Below are 19,871 nucleotides of genomic sequence, written 5' to 3' on the forward strand. Positions count from 1 at the left end.
CTGGCATTAAGAGATCCTAATGAATTAATAATGCGAAGTGATAAAAGGAGCTTTCTCCTTGCTTCACCCTAAGGATAGTTCAAAGGAATGCTGTGAACCTGGGGGTTATGGCTTTTTAAAATCAAGTTCTCAAACCTACATGTGTCACACCACACAAATGTCTGCAGTAAAACTTCTCTTCAGTGCATGGTTGCACAGCAGCCTTTAGCAAAATGTTCAACTCTTCTCACCTAAATGTAGGCATTTAAACAGCTTACTTCATCCTAAATGGTGCTTAAGTTGCCTAGATGCCACAGAAAGCAAGAAGAGTAATGAATGCTTGAATCCCCACTGCAAACAATGAATGCAATGAGCACGTGAAATTTTTGAAGCACTCAAGGAGCAATTTTTGCCTCATATTCTAACCAGATTCTAGTGATCTTCTACTGGAGATGTCAATTACTGATTTTCCTAATGGCTTAGAAGGGTTTGGTCAGCTTTGCATTCAGCCTTAAAATGGCATGTGAGTGTCAGAAAACAAAAGGGTTAATTTCTCTGCAATCTTTTTCTCTGGGTAAACAAAATACATTTCCCCAGGTTCTCCATAGATCAATTGCATCTTCCACACAGTAGTGCAGGTTAAAAAGGTCAGTCTCCTTTAAATAAGCCCTAATTGACATTTACTTCCCAGAATGAGGGTTATCAAAGGTTAAGGTACATTTCCCTAGGCAGTCAGCGACCTAATTCTAAACATCATTAATCCATTTCACTCTGAAAAGTAACACTGGCATTTTGAAAAGCCTGCTACATGGAGGTACATTGCTGCTGCCTCTTCTGGAGGTTGAGTGAGTTGGGTTCCTTTGCTAAGAGCTCAGGCCATCTCCCATTATTGCTCCTCAAACAATGCCCATGGTCTGCATCTGGCTCGTTATACCTCTCCTCATTGCTGGCCTCCTGTGTGCTGGGAGCACAACTGCTTACTCCTGTCACACTGCCTGCAGGTCTGTGAGAACTCACCCAGTTCCCAGTTGTGTTCCTCCACCTGTTCACGAATGGTTGGTGGTCTCTCACTCAGAGCATGAGTTTGAGCAGCTCCTCATCTGCTCCAACCTATACTGGAAATGCTTAGGCTCAGGTTCACAATGCTCAGGTTCACAGGCAATGACTCACCTGACTCTACACTATACAAATGATGTTGTTATGCACAGATCATTTCTCTGTCACTTTGCTCCTCTCTTCTTGTATCCTCTCCTCCCAACTACCAGTGCCCTGGAAAGGTGTAGGGCAGCTGCCTTGGATCCATGGCTGACCATCTTGCTGTCTTAACAGAGCTGTCCTGTGTGCTTGCTTGAGTTTAAGAAAATGATGTTATCCTCCTTCCCTGGCTCTGCACAGTTTTCCTTGGTAAGCTGATATAGCAAATGCTCAGCCTCCAGCATATCTGAGAACTGACCAGAAGACATCCTACAAGCAGTGCCTTCCTCACTTAATCATGGATGTGAGCACCTCCTTCAGTCATGTCCTGAAACTCCATCAAGACTGTGTGTGTACCACGAGGCACTACAGAAGTGACCCAGAATCTGCTCCTCCCAAACTTGCCCATTTTTCTGTCTAGCATTATCATCTCCCTTCTAACTCTGCTTTAAAGGTGGCTGCAAACAGTTCAACCAACCGGCAGGCACTGAGCAAAGTGGTCCAAAGAGGACGCGCTGTAAAACAGTGAGTCTTTATCTCCTCCTGGTGGCTGAACTATCTGTAGCCACCTGTAAGCACACTGCTGCCTTCTAACAGGTAACAAATCCTGCCAGCTCTGGAGACAGAAATCCCCTCAACACAGTCCCTCCAGGGATCGTTAGCCCAGAGGTTACTGCACAGTCATCTTCAACGGATCCATTTACCAAAGAACAGGAGTCTAAAACATTTCAGGAGAAACTGAAAATAACAAATGAAGCGGTATTTCCAGATGGGAGAAAAGCTGAATTGAAATATTTTCTAACCTCAAAAAGGAAGTATGTTGATAGTTGACACCTTTTCTGTGATACTGGTTATGTTCAGGCTGCAACTGTGGGGATGGAAGAGTGAGCACTGTGTCTTTCACAGTCGGCATCTCACCTGCTGGAGTCAAGTACTTCCAGACTGCGGGCAGGAGCACAAGGCTGCAGGCTGTAACCAGGACTGTTGTGCACTGTGCTGGGGGCTCCTCTGCCAGCTTGCAGCAGAAGCAGTCTGCCCAAAGCCTAAAAGGACAAGAAAAAGAGGTGGGTGACAAGGTGAGGCAAAGAGAAGTCATGAATCAGAATTAGAAGGTAGCAGGGATGGGGGACAAAGAACAGGGTGCTGATCCCTCTCAGGAATCTACACGCACTCCCATCAGCCCTTCTCTAGCACTCTTATTTGCAACTAGAAGGAAGATGATGAGAAAGCTGTTTCCCCTCCATTTTAAAGAAGACTCTAGGAGCACTATAATACAATGAGAGCCATCTCTCAAGGCAACTTGCAACAACTCAGTTCCCCTGGATCTGAGTCGCATTTCTCTCAGGGTCACTTTGATCTGGGCAGGTGCAAAAACAGAATAAGAGGAAAACAACCCAAATTGCAGATACCTTGTATTGCAATAGCATCCCTGGCAAGAAGTTCATTAACACTCTGGTTGAACTGCCAGGTTAAATCATGGATCCATAAAGGACAGCTTTGTACTGAGAGGTTCAAAGGCAATAAAGAGTGTTTATTAGGCAAGGTAATAAGGCATGGCTAGTGTCTGTGCTCTGTAATCTTTTCCATCTGGCATTTACGTGTTTCTACTGACGGCCTGGAGCTCAGCAGCGTTTGTAGAAGCTACTTCATTCTTTTCACCCAAGTGATTGTGCACTGTTGTGGCTCAGCAGCAGGGATGTCTGGATGCTGTCCGATCCCAGTCATTTTAGTTGACCCAAATGTCAGCATCAAAATCAGTGACATCAGTCCTTAGAAAGAAAGAGAGAGGAAGAGGAGGAAAGAAGAAAAAAAGCAAAAGCACTTTTCGGTGTATCCCTTTTATTCAGCCAAGATCATGTTCTTTTTAGTCTTGTGCCCTGCTCAAGGGAGAAAGTAACTTTTGATGGAAAAGAAGATGTGGGTGTCTTAAGGAGATGAAGAGATCAAAGAAACCCTTCACAAAATGGATCACCAAAATTGCTTTTCGTCCCAGTTACAGAAGTAATTCTCAGGAAAAGAAACCTTTGCGGTCATAAGAATGGCATTACTATTTCAGGCCAAAGATCTCTTTTCTGACAGGGGGCACAAGCCCATGGTTAGGCAAAAGACAGAAGAAGAAAGGAAGGTTTAAATGATTATTCTCTTTGTGTCATTTTTCTCAGGTGCCAAAATTTTAAGAACCCCCTCAACTGTTGGTTATATCTGCACCATTCTATTTAACAGCCACCCATGCATAAATCCTCTACTGTCTTTCTGAACCACATTTATACTTCCCATAGTGTCCCGTGGCAAGGAGTTATGTCCTACACCAGTGCTGGTGTGGCGGCTGACAGCAGAGGTCTGTGTCCTAGCAGCCTGATTTTTGCCCTCCCTGGGAAAATACCCCAGGTTACCCTTGAGTTTCATGAACCATTTCAAGCCACAGCAAATTCCAACAAGAAAATAAGTCACTGGAAAATTTCCAACCAAAAAGACATTCTAGGTGGGGGAAAATCAGTATGTCTAAATCCAACTTTTATTTTAGATTTTATTTCTATACTATGTTGCAGCTCTGACTGCAAGTCTGTACACTATTTTGGATACTAATATCCCAGTATTAATGAATATGTTCTCTGCATCAGTGAGGTCTTTGATAACATACCAACAATGGAACTATACACTATGATGTTCACCACTGGTGATGAATCTTTTGAAGCCATGTGTCAATCTATGTCTGGTAAAATAGGCAGAGGGCTATCTATGAAGATTTTTTTCCCAAGGATTGCTATTAAAAGTCCTTATCAGTTTAATAACAGGCTACAGAAGGAGGTGTGTTGTAGGCTCCTTTTAACTTTGAGTTCAGGTATCAATTCAGTAATAAACAGAGCAGTGGGCGTTGTTGAGAAATACAGCATTTTCACTTCTGTGTGAGAGGCAAAGCATCAATAAGGTGCATAAAGGTTCCGAATTTCAATTCAAAGTTCCAGTAAATAAGCCTTAGCCTTCTACTGTAAATCAAGGTGATGAAGAGCCAAGTGTTGCAGCTTGATTCCCATGATAGCTATTTCTTTTTTCCTTTGACTTCAGGAAATGTCATCCTACTCTCTACACATTTGAAATATTTGCACTGTGGCCTGCAAGACATGTTTCAGGACTTACTAGAAGACATATTTCATTTTCCTATTTCTTTTTTTTTTTTTTCCTTAGTCTTGGATAAACTGTTTGCTATTAATGTTTCAGATTGTATTTTATAAAACACTGCTCTGAGTCATATAACTGAACAGCCAAGTTGCAACTGTCTTTCATTAATATTAGCAATATTATGCTATATAAATGAGAACAAAATAATTCAAGAAAGATCCTCTTCCCAAGTCTCCTACTATTATTTCCACTTCAATCTACTCCATTTTTCTTTCTCAAAGTTCATTTCTAAAATAAAAACACACAAAAACCAAGTTCTGGCTGTGACTGTTCACTGAGAAGTTGCTAGCTCTCTGAAATCATTAATTTATTTTATTGGAATTACTTAGAATAAAGGGATTTATACAGGGAAAGCAAGAATCTCAAATCTAACCCATTAATATCTTCTCTCCCTTGTGCCAAAGCTAGGAAGACTGTGGCAGATCTTTTCACTTAAAGGCGGGTTGAGAGTAGGGAGAAGAACCTGCATTCTTTAAATGGTGTTTTAGTTCTAAGTGCTTCAGGATTTGTCTTTGTGGCTGACCCAAGCTTTAGAAAAAGTTGTCAGTATTACTACTAACACTGTGAGTGGCACTGCTGCTTTCAGTGAGGCTGGCTCCAAAAGGAAGATGTCACCAAACAGAAGAAATAGGCACACAGCCCGGCTCCTTATTTGCCAGTGAAGTGTGAGGTGACTTTCAGAGGACCAAGCCTAATGCACTAGTTCTGCAGCATGAGGTACCAATTCGTCTGTAGAGGAGGCATAATCAAAGCCAAACAGCAGCTGATTTCTGAACAGGTGCTGGTTATAACCTTGTTGTTTACCTATCTGTAAATCACTCAAGGCAGCTGTGGAGCCATCCTTGTGATCTAAGAGCACTTGCCCACTGAGACACACATCAGCTCTCTTCTCTTCTACATCTTCTTAAAAAACTGTCAAGTCCTGTGTGAAAATATCAGCTGTTACCTTGAATTACTGTTACCACAGAGATGCTCCACTCATGTAAGCCCAATCTGAAGTGTATGAGTAGAAACATGGAAACTGATCGGCCAACCAAGTACTGTGCAACTCTGAAATATCTGTCCTTACATTGTCTTATTCCAGAACTGCTCCCACAAATCTAGATTACGCTGTTCATTTCCCACATATCTCCCTTTACATCTCCTCTCTGTGGGTGGACATGATCAGGAAGGATATGAGAGACTACCAAGAACAGCAGTGGCTCGCTAGATCCCTATTTTGGAGTGAAGAATGCAAAGGACAGATACAAGTGAGGGTCTAATTTTACACCATGAACTACATTCCCAGCTGATGTTGAGAGTGTTAATGAAATCTACTTCTAGCCATAATCCAAGATGTTGACCCAGACCATTGACAACAAAAGGAAGAAATGTGTAAGGAGGTGGAAACATGCCATTGGATAGTGAACATGGCTCATCACTGAAATTCTGATGATGCACCTGTGTCACAGGCAGGCCTGTATCAACAGGAAAGAAACAAACAAAAAAAAAATCCCGCTCTCTATAAAGCATCCTACTTCCTCCAGCAGTTAAATAATGCACAGCAGATTATTATGTCCTAACTGTCCTCAGGGTTTCCTCAGCTAACCAATAGTGACCTATCTGATGCTATCTTTAGATGCTGTACTCTTGGAAACCACAGGAGACGAATGTTAGTCCATGCAAAGGCCATATCACTTAGAAGATTATTTTTCAGAAATCCTTTAGAAATTATTTGAGACTGTTGAGGAAAACATGGAGATTTTTACCAGGAAGACTTCTATGATAAGTCTTCCAAAACTGATGTGACACGAGAACACTAAAAGGTTTCCAGATCATCACTGGACTGTTTTCCCTCATGCCTCTGGCAGATAGAGAAAATACGTTTGATTGCTTTCAAACCTTATGAATCCAGGTCTGTTCAGCATCTCTGAGTAGAACATCCCCTGCTCCCTTCATATGAAGTGTTGTACAGACAAACAACAAGCCAGAAGCTCCAAATAATGTGAAACTGTAGGAGATTTCCTGAGACATGAAAAGTAGTCAAGCATCTGAATTAACACAGATATTAGATGGCGGTAGTATCTTCAGACATTACCTTTGCTGGCTGCCTTTTTCTAGCCTCCACTTGTGGAGATCCCAGTGGAAAGGTTTGCAATGTTTTTTGAAATCTGAATGTCCAAATCTCTTCCCACGACTCTGTTTAAGCCTCAGCCAGTCCAGCTTCCTGGAGGAGGAAGAGCAAGAAATAGGCACACACCCATTTGTCTGAAGATGAAAATTCATTTTGCCAGAGAGAGAATTAGTTCATATGAGACTAAGAAATTGGAACTCGCCAAGCTTGTAAGCTGTTAAATAGGAACTAAATCCCTTCATGTAAACACCCACAAGAACAGCCCAATATGCGCCAAGGGCTCTTCTCTTCCTGTCAAACCCTGGAGCTACCCTCAGCTGGTTGATCAGCATGTCACCAACAATGCACATGATGCACTGGAATGCAGCACCTAAACACAATCCAGGTCCCATGAAAAGACAGTATATTTAAAGGAAGCTTCCACGCAGTAGCAAAATTTTTTCTGTCCTCCTGGCTTATGGGGAAAGCCTTCAATATATTTACAGGGACACACGTGGAGTAACACAGTTGCATGGCTGTAAGTGTGGTGCTTTGCTTCCTCCTCTAAAACTATTTTTAAGACAGTGTCTAAACTTCAAATTGCTGTACTAACTTGCCAGTGTTCTGTTTCCATTAGCACAGCCATTGACTAACTCACCTGGGAAGTGTCTGATCTGAATCATCTACTGTTTGCTCCACGGCCAGATCCAACAGCAGCAGAAAACAGCTCTTGGTGACAACTCAGGCAGGCAGACTCTACAGCAAGGTGAGACAGAACAGAAAATGAAAGACCACGCGCAATGTGCCCTTCTTTAAAGAGCAACATTTTAATGTCCTTTTAAAGATGTGCATCTTCCTTCGGAAGAAAAAGATGTAAACCAAGAAAGAACTGTAATGCTTCAGTCCCTAAAGCAGCACACCCAATGTAACCCGGTTTTCGTGACACCTGTAAATGTCATTAATATTGCAAATTAGCAAGTTTAATTATAGGAACGGGTGGATTATGGTATGCTGTAACTTTATTTCTCAGCTTGCCTCTGATCATTCCTAAACAAAAATGTTGTGGCTAATTCTGTAGATATTACACCAAGTGACGTGATTAAAAGGAAAAAGGTAATTAAAAAGTCTGTATACAATAAAATAGGTACTTAATTGTACAGTATACCTTAATGAAAAAATTATTATTCATAAATTTAATCAGCCTGTAATTTGCCTCCAAGGCACCTGATTAAAATAATGGTAATGAAATCTTGGCACAGTGAGACAGATACTCAGAACCCAACGGCTTCCACTGAAAAAAAAAAAAAAAAAAGACTCCTTGTTGCATCTGCCAGGCACCTCTGAAAAGCTGGCCACCTCACTTATGTGAACCAGTGAACCAGGCATGCCCCGAGAGGGCTTTTAATGCAATCATTCCATTTAGGTACTCTATTTGCAGCTGCTTTAAAGTACAACATGTCAAAACCTGACCTTGTCACCTTTAGGCTGAGCGAGGGAAGGAAAGAGTAAAACATGATCACCTCCGAGATACAAAATCTGCCAGATTCTGCCAGTTCTGTTGCCCTAAAGCACACCATCTGCTGCCGTACTCTGGAGATGGTGCTAGCACTGTGCCCACTGTGGGTAAGAGACAGCCCCAGGTATGTGGGTTTGGATTTATGGGGTATCAGATGAGCTGCGCCACGAAGCCTGCTCGGTGATGGCTCTGCTTGAAGCTAGCTGCATTACTGTTTTTCTAAAAGGAAAATACTGTTCACAGAGGACAAAGGGCTTTCTGTCAAGTTGTGGAAGGGACTCGGTTTTGAAAAGGTGGAGAAACAGCAACAGTGAGGTCAGCTTGAAGAGGAGTAGGGTCACAGTGAAGGGGTCCATGAACTAGCTTGTTCATTTTAGCGTTGCAGATACATTTTTTTGCCTCATTCCTCAAGTTGTGCTGAACGCAAAAGAGGTTTTACCCATACAGGACTTTAACAGATCTAAGTCATCTCCCAAAAGCACTTTTCACTGAAGGATTCTACCCTTGTGCTCATTGGTATGTCTGCTCAGCCTGGTTTACCCTAAAGTGATGACTGCTTTATGCTTCTCAGTCCCATTCAGGACAACGGTGTGTTCTAAGGGCTGATGGAGGAGAGGCAATCTTCAAATGCACTGCTGCCATAACAGAGTTAGAGATTTCTCTAATTTTCCTTTAAGAGGCTTGAGATTATTGTTCTTCTGATTTATACAATTTTTGCTCTGGCAGTTCTCCCACAAAGTCACTGAATTTATGTCGCCGTAAAACAGTTGCATGTAGTACTCTGTGTGTGTGTTCCTCTGTTAGTGTGGTTTTAAGCTTCATAAAACACTGATCTCACAAGTGTGGAAACAGTCAGTTGTTCAGCTGGAATAAACCACAGCAACTGTTGTTATCAGGAGCTAAATTTATTTACCTTAGCTAAGAATTGTGGCATAAGCGATCTTCTCAAGTTACCTGCAACGTCTCTAATCTACTGACCTTCAAAAATAGGAAGACTTTGTCTGGCAAATGTTTATTTCTTGCTGTAATTTTCTCAATTGCCTTTTTCCATTTCCAGACTTAGAATATTTGTCAGTCTTATCTAGTACTACTATTGCCTTCTACAAGATGCTATCATCAATAACAGATAAGGAGGACTAGCAATTATTTTCCCTTTCTTTCAAATGTGAAGCATGTGATTCCCTGCTGCCTAGTCCTGCAGAGCAGATATATAAGAAGGTAGGGTAAATATAAAATAAATGTGGCTGCTCTGGGGAACGCGCAAATCTTCATCTGTGAACAAGGATTTTCCTATCTCCTTTATGTGCCAATCAAAATGGCAACAAACACAACACAATCCTTTTCCTCACACAAATCGGTTTATTTTCCTCATCTGCCCTACTACAGTTTTGCAAACCAAATTCACGATTTGGCTTTTTGTAGACATAGCTCTGACATGATCATTCTTTGTTCTGCAGGTGATGCCATACGATCTCACAGTACAAAGGCCTGCAGAGGTCTTTCTGCAAATGTGTGAAACATCCCTAAAGACACAGTCTGAGCTTTCGGAAGGGGTGAAAGGGAAATGAAGCTGTCACATGAGGCAGCATCCTATTAGCCTCCAGTGGAAAGTCAGCCCATGCCTCTGTATTTCACATGCACAAACAGATGGCTGAACTCCAACTTAACAGCTTTTTTTTTTTTTTTAAAAAAAAAAAAAAAAGATTAAAAGCAGGATACTGATATCTCTAGCTGCACAAAGGTAAAATTGGGGGTAAAACTGACCTGGTAAAACCTGCCCATACTCTTCTGCTGCAGCAGGATGCAGCCTGACAGAAAGAACATAACTCCTCAAAACTCTGGACTTAATTCTCACTTAAGCTTAGACAACTCACTCTCTCCATCTACCTCAATGCAGAGAACATACATTGCTTTATTTATAAATAAACCAGAAATACAAACCCTATAATCCTTATTCACCTTATTTTCCAGACAAGAGTGAGGACTTGTTATCCTTTAAGTTGTGGTTTTGCACCTTAAAAGAATCAACCAGAGCCTTCAGTCCCTTCTAGAGTAAGACAGACCTTTTCTAATGGTTTTTGGAGTCTTTTCTTTCCTTCTTTCTTTTTTGGGGGGGTTTTGGGGTTCTAGTTTGGGGTTCTTACACTGGAAGCCTGTAAGACTCACACATGAAGCTATTTTTAACTCTTACTCCGATAGATCAAGGACAACCTGGAAGATAACCAAGGGAATGGAATACACAGGCTCACCTGAGGATGACTCGAAGCATGTGTTTAGCTTGTTAATGCCACAATCTGCAACAAAGACCCACATCTGAAAAATGAAACGCACAGAAAGCAATATAAGCAAAATAAATACTGCAGCTTTTCAAGTGCCCATTAGCAATATACTTTCAAAGCAAGCTGACTGCTTCAAGTGTAGAGGAACTTTCATGAGCTTGCTTATGGAACCCTCTGCCAGAATTCAACAGGTAAAAATCTTCATTTAATCATCTTAGGATAGTGTCATGCTGGGCTACTCAGAGATGAAATTGAAATGTTACAGATGGTTGGCCTTTCTTTACAAGTTTCAACATTGCACAATTAAAAAGACAACATCTAGCCCTTCCATACTAGTTCTGGTAAAAACCAGAAACGTGGAGATGCCACAGAGCCATTTTGCTAGCTCAAAACCAGCATGCTAGGGTCTAGCTTGGAAAACAGCACAGTCGGGTGCAAACATCACGCACCCACCTTGCAAGAATCCCCTAAGCTAAAAGAGTTAAGATGCAGACTATGACATGGGAACACAGGAAAGGAGTAAGGTAGTGTGAGTGGAGAAAAAACAATCAAATTACACAGTTGCTTTGATATTACATTTATGATTTAGCAGTGTTCTCTCTGATTTGAAAAAAGAAAAAAAAAAAAAGAATGCCTGCTGGAGTAGCTGAGAAAATTTCCCTTTCTCAAATTCAACACTCAGAATTTTCCCCTTCTCGGTTTCACTACTGTATTTAACGTTGGAAGACACAGAGCTACCACAGATCTCCTGTTCAATATTTCCTTTTGAACAAAGTGAAATGCCAAAGGCAGTATGAAACCAACTAGAAATAGGAGGTCACATTCTGGTGTAAACAGGCCTAGCCTCATTAAAATTTGCTGCAGCTCAGTGATTTACCCAAATCAAGGCCCTAGCCTGTGATTATTTGACATCTTTTATCACAAAGCAGACTGTGTTCCCAAAGGGATGGATTCTCTCAGCATAAGACCTAACTCCTTAACCTGCTAAAACCAATGCCACTGACACAACTGTGGGATATTATTCCTTTTGAGTAAAGGAATCAGCCGGAGTCAGCACCAGGTGAACTCTAGGCTCAGCTGCTGACTAGCAGACTACAAGGACATGATTCTCATACAGTAATATTATTACTAGCACACATGCTGTTCAAATCCAGGTGTAAATTAAATACTCTTTTTTTTCTAGATTCCAAAGATACTGATTCCTGGACATGAGGTTTGAAATTGAGATTTACTGCATGTGTTGGAGACAGGAAGGACTAACAGATTTCTATATTCTGTACCTGGATGGGCATATGCGGCCTTACCATGTCTAGGCTTGACATGATAACCACTGGGTTTTCTAATCAGAAGTTGAGAGGGTAAATACCACACAGCACTAATCATGTAGGAAACACATTGCCCTTGGTGAATTACAGCACTCTTTAGGAAGCATTCCCCTGATCGTTTGTTCCCTGATGGATACTCATTAAAAAACAAAGCGTAAAGGCTATTGCTGTCTGTGTTGACAACAAAGGGTGGCTACAACAGCTGGGTTTGTCTAACATTTTCTAGACACAAAGCAAAGGACGACAGTAGCCAAACACAGACTAGGTGCCTAGTAGAAATTCGGAGGAGAGAACAATCAAACACCTCATCCTGTATTGACACTGTAAGCCAGGACTAAGAAAAAGAGAAGCACCTGGAAAGTGCATTCCTTTATAATGTCCTTGTCCTCCTGTCTTTACTTACTTTTTGATGCATGAGGAATTTGACAAGACAAAATATTACATTTCTCCCTCTCTTTAGTGTTAACCTGCTGGTCACAGCTTCTGATTTACACCAGTTTGAAGCCACACTCAGGTCGATTAAGTTTTAGCCAACTTCAAGCAGAAAACAGAAGAAAAATGTGCTCATTTGTAAAGTATTCATCTGAGATTTGGAGCCTGGGATTGCATTCCTGTCTCCTACAGAATCCAAATGGATATCTGGGCAAACCAACTCAGCTCTGTGTCTTGCAGACACACTCCTTTTTCTCTAATCTCTTTGGGGTAGATTTTGGAAATGTGCTTGGTAGAGGGATGTAAGGGATTCTCTGAAAAGGCACAAGACACTCTTCAGCCTTGCCTGTGTATTTAAGTGCATATAAATTACTCTCATAAGAAAATTCTTCTCTGTTTTTCTGTCAGGTTTTCAGATTAGGAATGGAGGCGGAGGGTGGAAAGCTGTCCAAACACCGACAGCTTCTGCCTAGCATGTCTGGCACTGCCTCATACGGAGGTACTGTGTTCACGCTCTAGATCCAGCCCGTCAAGTTGCCTCTCTGAAATCAGCAAAGCACTGGTGTCAATTAATGAGGAATCATAGAACTTACACACTATGAAGTCTCCCTCACTATTCCTAAAGCAATGTCTATTGCTTAACTCAGCCAGTACTACAGCATTTAAGTCCCCAAGCTGATCAGTCACTGTTCTAAAATGCATTGCTATAGAGAGTTGGAACTCAATACTGGAAATAAAGCAGAGGGAATGAAATGTGAAGCACTATGTATTAGACTTATACCAAGACACAGATCAGAGTTATTGTCCAGCAAGAGCCGATGTGAATCTGATTATATTTCACTATTAAGTCTGTGTATTATCCCTTTGCTTCAGCTATGTTTCTGCTAAACAAATTCCTAAAGTAGATTACTTCTTCCTGCCTTCTCCTATCCATCTCCATTGTACCCCAACAGCAAGATGAATCCGTTAGTGGCGAGGATTTGACACCATTTGCACTCATTTCCCACTCTACCTTCAAGCACCATCCTCATTCCCTGCTTGTCATTCATGTTCATGCAATGCTTTCCCTCAAATGTTGTCCCAAGCCAAATGGGGAGCAAAGGAAATTGATGCTTCTGACATGGAGCTTCCCATTTTGATGTATTTTTCTATTTGCTGTTAATGCACTGGAAACTGTTATTTCTGACCATCCATTTGTTTTCTGTACTAGCAGAGCAGAGAAGCAGCTTCTAATGCCATGTTCTGATGGGACAAAAATAACACAGAACTTAGTCACTTCTGCTGTGTTTCTTTTCAAGGTGTAAGCGAGGTTTGTACTTAATCTGATCTTTTGTCTTCAGATCAGGTAAATAAATTTTCAAAGCTTCATTGTGAAACCAGATGTTTAGATCATCTTTGGTTTATTTTCTGATTAAAGTATGTGTTTTAGTCTTACACTTATTTTAAAAACTTCAGCCCAAGAAGTAAAATAAGGTCTAAGGGCTCCAAATTTAGAAGAGCATTAATTTATGCGTTCAAAAAACACATCGGTTGCTTTCAAAAGACAACTACTTTTTTGGAAAACCTGCAACACATTTTATTCACGGTTCCACAATTTCCTTTAGGCTTGAAGTGAGATTTTACATTAGCATCTGCCTTTCTCCTTTGAGGGGGCGAGGGGGTGAGCAGGGAAGAGAAATAGCAAGTACACATCTGTCCTGAATTGTAAATATATGTAAAATCCAGACTTTCTAATGTGCCTCACTGTAACTCATCAGGATATTTTGGCTATTTGTGCTAGAATGTGTTTCTTTTGTGGATGAGCCATCAGCTGATCGTTGCTGTAGTACCACTCTGGTGATAAAGAACAAAACCTTGTGCAGAGTTGTTCCCGAGTACTACAATATCAGAATAACTTCCTGTACAGGAACAACTTAAAGTTGTGTGTCAGAGGGAAGAGGGCATAAACCAGGTATAAGGATGAATACTAAGCGTACAGAAAGAAAAGGCTCTTTCAAATCCACCTACCTCCTGGACAATCATACAGGTGTCACATGCCATCACGCTTGCCACAGGAAACAGGACTGGAAGGAACATCATGCAGTTACATGGTGTGTCCCACTGCTCCACTGAAAATGAGAGAAATATGGCTCAGAATCTTCCACCAAGGACTGGGTTTCAAGCTCCTGTGTGCAAAGCAGCTGTAAAACTCTACTTCCAGATTCAAACTCCAAGTTCAGTATCTCTCTTCTTACCTGAGATGATAATTCCTTCTTTCAGGCATGCTGCCATAACAATTATGACAATTTACATTGGAGCAGCCAAAGAAGGGCAAATGATGGATCACCCGAGCATAGTAAATAGCACCGTAGTAACACTGGGAAAGATTAATTGGTCCCTTCCATGAAAAATGTGCAATTCCAGGAGCAACCTAGAAGCAACAAATGGAAACAACGAGCAGATGGTAACTGGGGGAACCCAAAGAAACAATAAAGACAATTACTGATAAGCAGTGGTGCTGTACACCCTCCAATGGGATATCATTTGAAGAAGACAGTGGTTTGATTTCCTTGCTATCTTGTGGGCTACATATCTAGCACAACAAAGCAACCATAAACTCAATTTAACAGGCTTTATGACGTGCTTTATGTTTGCTTTGTGCCACTGGGACAATGTTAGGCAGAGAGTGCCTGCCTATGAATCTACCTCTATGATATTGGTCCAGGTGGGAAATAAGCTTGAAATGCAGTTGATTCGTAAGAAACAGATGGTGAGATTCACTGCTATGCAGGGTGAAACCAAAGCAGTCCAAGTCGGGGTCTGGGGTCCCTGGCTGAGCTTTTGCTTCAGGAAGCTGCCACTTCACGTAGGCAGGTATAGGAAGTGCCACATTGGTGCTTTTCTCTCTGGATAACCTCACCATGTCTTTGGACAGTCTGTCTTTTCCCAGGACAGAATGAGGAGACCTGAAGCCTCACAGAGTCTTCCAGAAGCCTATTAGCTCCTCTGTAAGTTCCCCTGAAATCCTACTCTCTTTTCCTACCGACAACTCACCCATTTCTAAAATGTCATTGTCCCTTTCCTCCATCCCCTAAACAATAACTGTGTGGCTAAGAAGCTCCAAGCTAGACCTGCTTCAAGGTAGAGAAAATGTGTTTCTAGACCTTAAGTTCCACAGAAACCTGTGCGTCTCTGGATAGATCCTGCAAATGGAGGCAAAAATGGGCTAAAAGATGTGTTAGGAAGGGAACGTTCTCTTCCATACACAAGACAATTAAGCCCTACAAACATTCCTAAAAAGGTTCATCTTTCCCCCTCGGTGCAGACAAGACCAACACCACACCATTCTTTCTTTCTTTTCCCTTGTCTATGCTCTCTCTCCTTATGTCTGTGAGGCTCAGGCTGCGAAATGCAACACCAGCCATCCTTTCAGACACTTCATTTTCTAGTGTTCAGTATCCTTGCCCCCAGAAAAGAGGCTATTCCAGAGGCTGGGAGAATTCCTCAAGACAATGTGTCTCAAAGTGTCTCTAAGGAAGAGAAAACAAGAAGTCTGATGCTGGAGATGAGTGTCTCAAAAAAAAAAAAAAAAGCTAATTTCCCTGTCAGCAGCCTCCCATTAACCAGGTGCTTGTGCATGGGTGACACAGGGGAATGTTCTCGGGAAGAAAACAGATTTCAGTGTCAAAACTGAAAAGGGTTATTAATACAAACAGAGGAGATAAACTACAATGATTGCTGAACATTATGAAAAATACCTCAACAGTGTCCTTTTCATGTTGCTTGCTCACAATTTGAGAGTTTAAAGGACAAAGTCATCATGCAGATCCAAGAGGCTTCCTGGAAACACTCACATCTGCCTTCGAACATCCTTTTTCTTTTTTTCCTTCTGACAATGTGATGCATAATTGACCTTCTGTGTTTAGCATCTGCGGTTATCAGAACAGCTTCCTTCTAGTTAGGGAACATAACAAATGCAGTCACCTCAGTCCTGTTCCCACTGAAATTAGACGTGCAGCTTTAGCAAAAGCAACATGAAAAACTGTAAAGGATGATGAATACACAGCCTCTTGTGTAAGGTCCATTACAACATTGACTGTTGCACAGATCCAAGCATAATTACAGAATAAGATGAAATAAACTCAGGAAAGTTTGGCTCCATTCAGTATGCTGCTGGTATAAGTGCTGAGCAGAGGGATTACACTGACACACCCTGAAGCATCTTGTACCCTTTCGAACTCCTTCCAAACACTCATGAGAAGTCAGGAGGAGACACTGGAGAGTTTACCGAGAACCAATTCAACTGACAGTCAGCAGCTCAGCACTTCAGGATCTGTAAGTGAATTGGGGGCTTGTGGAAGAACTTAGTGATGATCTGGGGGGGGGGGGGGGGGGGGGGGGGGGGGGGGGGGGGGGGGGGGGGGGGGGGGGGGAGTAAAAAGTTTGTGGTTTAAGTTGTAGACTAGTCAGCAGAAAGAAATAATGAAAGGATGGGACTTTTTCCTTAGCAGCCCTAAAGAACAGCACGTCTATGAACAAACACTGAAGGTCTGAGCACCTAGTTCATGCAGAAGTACCAACATCTAACTACGAGAGAGCAGTATGAGAATGACATGGGTAGCAAGGGACAACCTCCTTCTGCAGAAGCATTTGATGCCAAGCGTTGTGGAGGACAAGACAATGAAGTAAGTGGGTGTAGTCCTGGTCCTGTGTCCCTGTGATCCTAAAAATCCATTGTATGACTTTGAGTGGGATGTAGCAGCTTTTCTAAAGAAAAACTAATACCCATGTGAGATATTGCTTGGATTTCTCTATTATAGAAAGAATAATGTTTTGGGTTCCCCCCAAACTACTCCCACCCCGACCACCTCTCCTGGAAACCTAACTGCATTTAAATTTAAAAATAAAAATCTTGTTTCACTCTCCTGCCTCAGACGATGAACGTATGCCTCTAGAACGGCCTTTGATTAATCTAATAGCATTAAACGATGAGAAGAAAAATGGCAGAACCAAATTCTGAGTTCTATGTTGGCACCTGGAAATGAAACGTATCAGAAGAAATATGCTCTGAGACTGGAATGCTCTGAATGACAACGAGAAAACAGCGTGCAGGATTTACTAAACAGACTCGTTCTGTGATGCGCGAGGCTGTAATACCTTGTTACTTGAAGCAAGTGCAACCACAGGTTCAGTTGTTTACATAGCAATATTTTGTTCAGTACCTCTCTCACTCTCTTCCTCAGACTGAAAGAAGGAAAAGCAATGCTTGATATCCACACCTAGTTTCCTACCTGGAATTAAGAGAGTATTAGCAGGTACGTTTTAAACAGTGAAGCTGATGAAGAGTCAGATCCTGAATATACACAACCGTTCCTTTCCACATTGAAGCTTCTCTTCATGTTGTTGTATATTAGGCTTTTTGCTGCTCCATAGGCTTTACATCATTGATTTCAGGACAGTACAATCATGCTGACGCTACAGACACATACATATTTCACAAAAATCTTCTAGCTATAGGAACTCAGGAGTGAAGCAGAAACCCTGTAGAATAACAACAGGATAAAACTGTTGAGGTGCTTTGCACTGCTTTGCTTGTATTTCAATTTTTATTATGGATGAGGAAAAATACAAAGTCCCTGGAGATCTTAATTTTGTGTCTTTCTCTTTCAAGGAAAGCGCCACTTCCTTTGGGGCACTGGTAAATCACTCTCCGTACCTCATGCCTCCGCATGTCTCTAGATAGGGGAGCTTCAAGGGAGTCTCTCACATTCCTTACTGACAGCACCTGATGCCAGGAGCTACCAAAGTGACAGGAACCTCCAGAATCCACAGTCACGAGAACAATTGTCTCTGAGCAACACTACGTGCCCTGTCTGTCCAGGAGATACACCACAGAATGGCTTGGGTTGGAAGGGACCTTACAGATCAGCTGAGATCCAACGCCCCTTACCATGAGCAGAGATGCCACCCAGTAGATCAGGGCCTCAACTGAACCTGAAGGGCTGAAGACAGAGACAGCTACAGCGTTGCTCGAGCAAGGACTGCAGGCCCTGGGCCTACATGGAGCTCACGGATCCATGGGAAGTGGGTGGGAGCCCACATGAAGCTGCCAAAAAGCAGTCAGGGCTTTTAGGTAGCGCACACCAGGGATGCCTGCTGCCCACCTACCCTTAATTTAAACAGGCCATGCGTAGAGCCTGTATGCTCGACAAAAGGAGGCTGGTACAGAGACAGTTGATGACACAGCCCACGGTGCAGGTGTTTTTCCTATGAGAAAGGCACCGTAACACCATCACAGCCCGAAACATCAGTGCTTAGAATAGATCTTCCTCAGATTCTCCAAAAAATCCCGCTGGAAAAAATGCACCACGAATCCAGAGCTAGTCTGAGTAACAGCAAATACGAGGTGGGGCCAAAATCAGGGACACGAAGAAATGGGGATTTAATTTAGCTCAGGGAGGCTTTTAGGTCATGGCAAGAACCAGAAAGTTGTTTAGTTGTTCTCAAGTCCCAAGAGCTCCTATACCCTACACAAAGGAGAAAAGCTTACTCAAAGTTTGCTTCTGAGCAAGGGCCATTAGATGAAACTAACCAACATCAGCCAGCTTTTTAAAGTCTTTTCAGTTCAAGCTTCCTGAAAGAAAATTTGTTTTTAAAAAAACCTGGCACAGGTTTCTGCAGACCAGAACCTTAGCTGGGACTAAGAAATGTTCGTGATGGATCTGCTTTGCCCCTGTGAGCCAAATCCTAGTCTCAACGGCAAACCTGTCAGATTCCACCTTTAAGGAAGAGAAAACAAGAAATCTGATGCTGGAGACGAGTGAATGCTGGGAATGGCAGCTTCAACCAAGACCATAAGGACAAAAATTCATGAGCAGCTCCACTACCGATGGCCGACACCAGGTTTGGCAGTAAGCAAGTTCCAGCAACTCTAACTGTGATGTACTTGGCTCAATTTTCAAAGAAACCCATCATGAGAAAAATAAACTCCAATCCTCCCTATTTCACACCGTTGCATTTAGCCATGCTTCCCAAAATGGCATCTACCGTGTGCTGATGATTTTTGCAGATCTGCCTGTTAACGTCATTAATAAAAAGCAAATTATTCTGGAAATCTCACCCCAGTTTTGAGTGCATTTAAGAAAATCTGGGTTTATATGCACACTAATCAAAAAAGTCAATCTGCCTTTAATTATCTTCCAAAAGCAGGTCTCCCCATAAACTGCTGAATTATATTCACCCACAAAATAATAATTCTTCAGTAAGATAGCTCAGACTCTTATGAATGGGAGAAATACAAATGGAATCATTCACTGGGCTGCTGAATGTCTCCTTATTTTATTGTTTCACCAATTAACCAAGCCTGAGAGCCTTTGAAGTATCAGCTGTGATAAGCTGTTTGACATCACTGTCGGGCTTCATCATTCCCAATGAAAAGTGACAGTCCTGAGATTAAGCTATTATTTCCTTATAAAGATGAAGAGTCACATTTACTTATAATTAGTATGCAGGCTTTGACAGGCCAGGCATTTGTAGCACAATTTCAAATTACCACCACGAAAAAGAAAATTAAAAAAAAAGACTTATCTACAATGTAATATTTATGAGGTGGATGAGCAGCTAAATTTGACTACCTTCAGTGGGAGATCATTCTGTAAAGGAATAGTGACCTCTTTCAAGGAAAATCATTCAAAACAAAACTTGTGGCAACAACTGTATGTTCCGTTCAAAGTACCTGTTATGCTTGAGGAAACGCAGGGCGAACTTACACACTGTAGGAAGAGTGCTTTGGAAGCCACTTTCCAAAAGCTTGTCTCCCGCTAAAGAGAATAAACACAGCAGAGAAAAATCTCAGGCCAGAATCTGAGTCTGAGCAAGTCTGAGAGCATGATTCA

General features: G+C 41.9%; 1 protein-coding gene and 1 long non-coding RNA gene across 3 annotated transcripts in view; both read right to left on the reverse strand.

The window, feature by feature from the left end:
• Nucleotides 1–11,532, reverse strand: part of LOC106029622 (maestro heat-like repeat-containing protein family member 2B) — a 51,556-nt gene extending 40,024 nt beyond the window's left edge. Inside the window, exons 1-5 of the mRNA XM_066996572.1 lie at nucleotides 11,521–11,532; nucleotides 10,211–10,274; nucleotides 7,104–7,185; nucleotides 6,431–6,559; nucleotides 2,092–2,216 (exon numbers count right to left, since the gene is read on the reverse strand). Of these exons, the coding sequence (XP_066852673.1) occupies nucleotides 2,092–2,216; nucleotides 6,431–6,559; nucleotides 7,104–7,185; nucleotides 10,211–10,274; nucleotides 11,521–11,532 (412 nt within the window). The remainder of the gene's footprint in view (nucleotides 1–2,091; nucleotides 2,217–6,430; nucleotides 6,560–7,103; nucleotides 7,186–10,210; nucleotides 10,275–11,520) is intronic.
• An 8,178-nt stretch (nucleotides 11,533–19,710) lies between these two features.
• The window catches only part of LOC106043985 (uncharacterized), a 35,198-nt gene continuing 35,037 nt past the window's right edge, over nucleotides 19,711–19,871 (reverse strand). For both annotated transcript variants that reach the window (XR_010831246.1, XR_010831245.1), the window contains one exon: nucleotides 19,711–19,796. This is a non-coding gene — a long non-coding RNA (uncharacterized lncRNA). The remainder of the gene's footprint in view (nucleotides 19,797–19,871) is intronic.

The sequence above is a fragment of the Anser cygnoides genome, chromosome 4 (genome assembly GCF_040182565.1).
Source record: "Anser cygnoides isolate HZ-2024a breed goose chromosome 4, Taihu_goose_T2T_genome, whole genome shotgun sequence".
In the NCBI taxonomy this organism is placed as follows: Eukaryota; Metazoa; Chordata; class Aves; order Anseriformes; family Anatidae; genus Anser; species Anser cygnoides.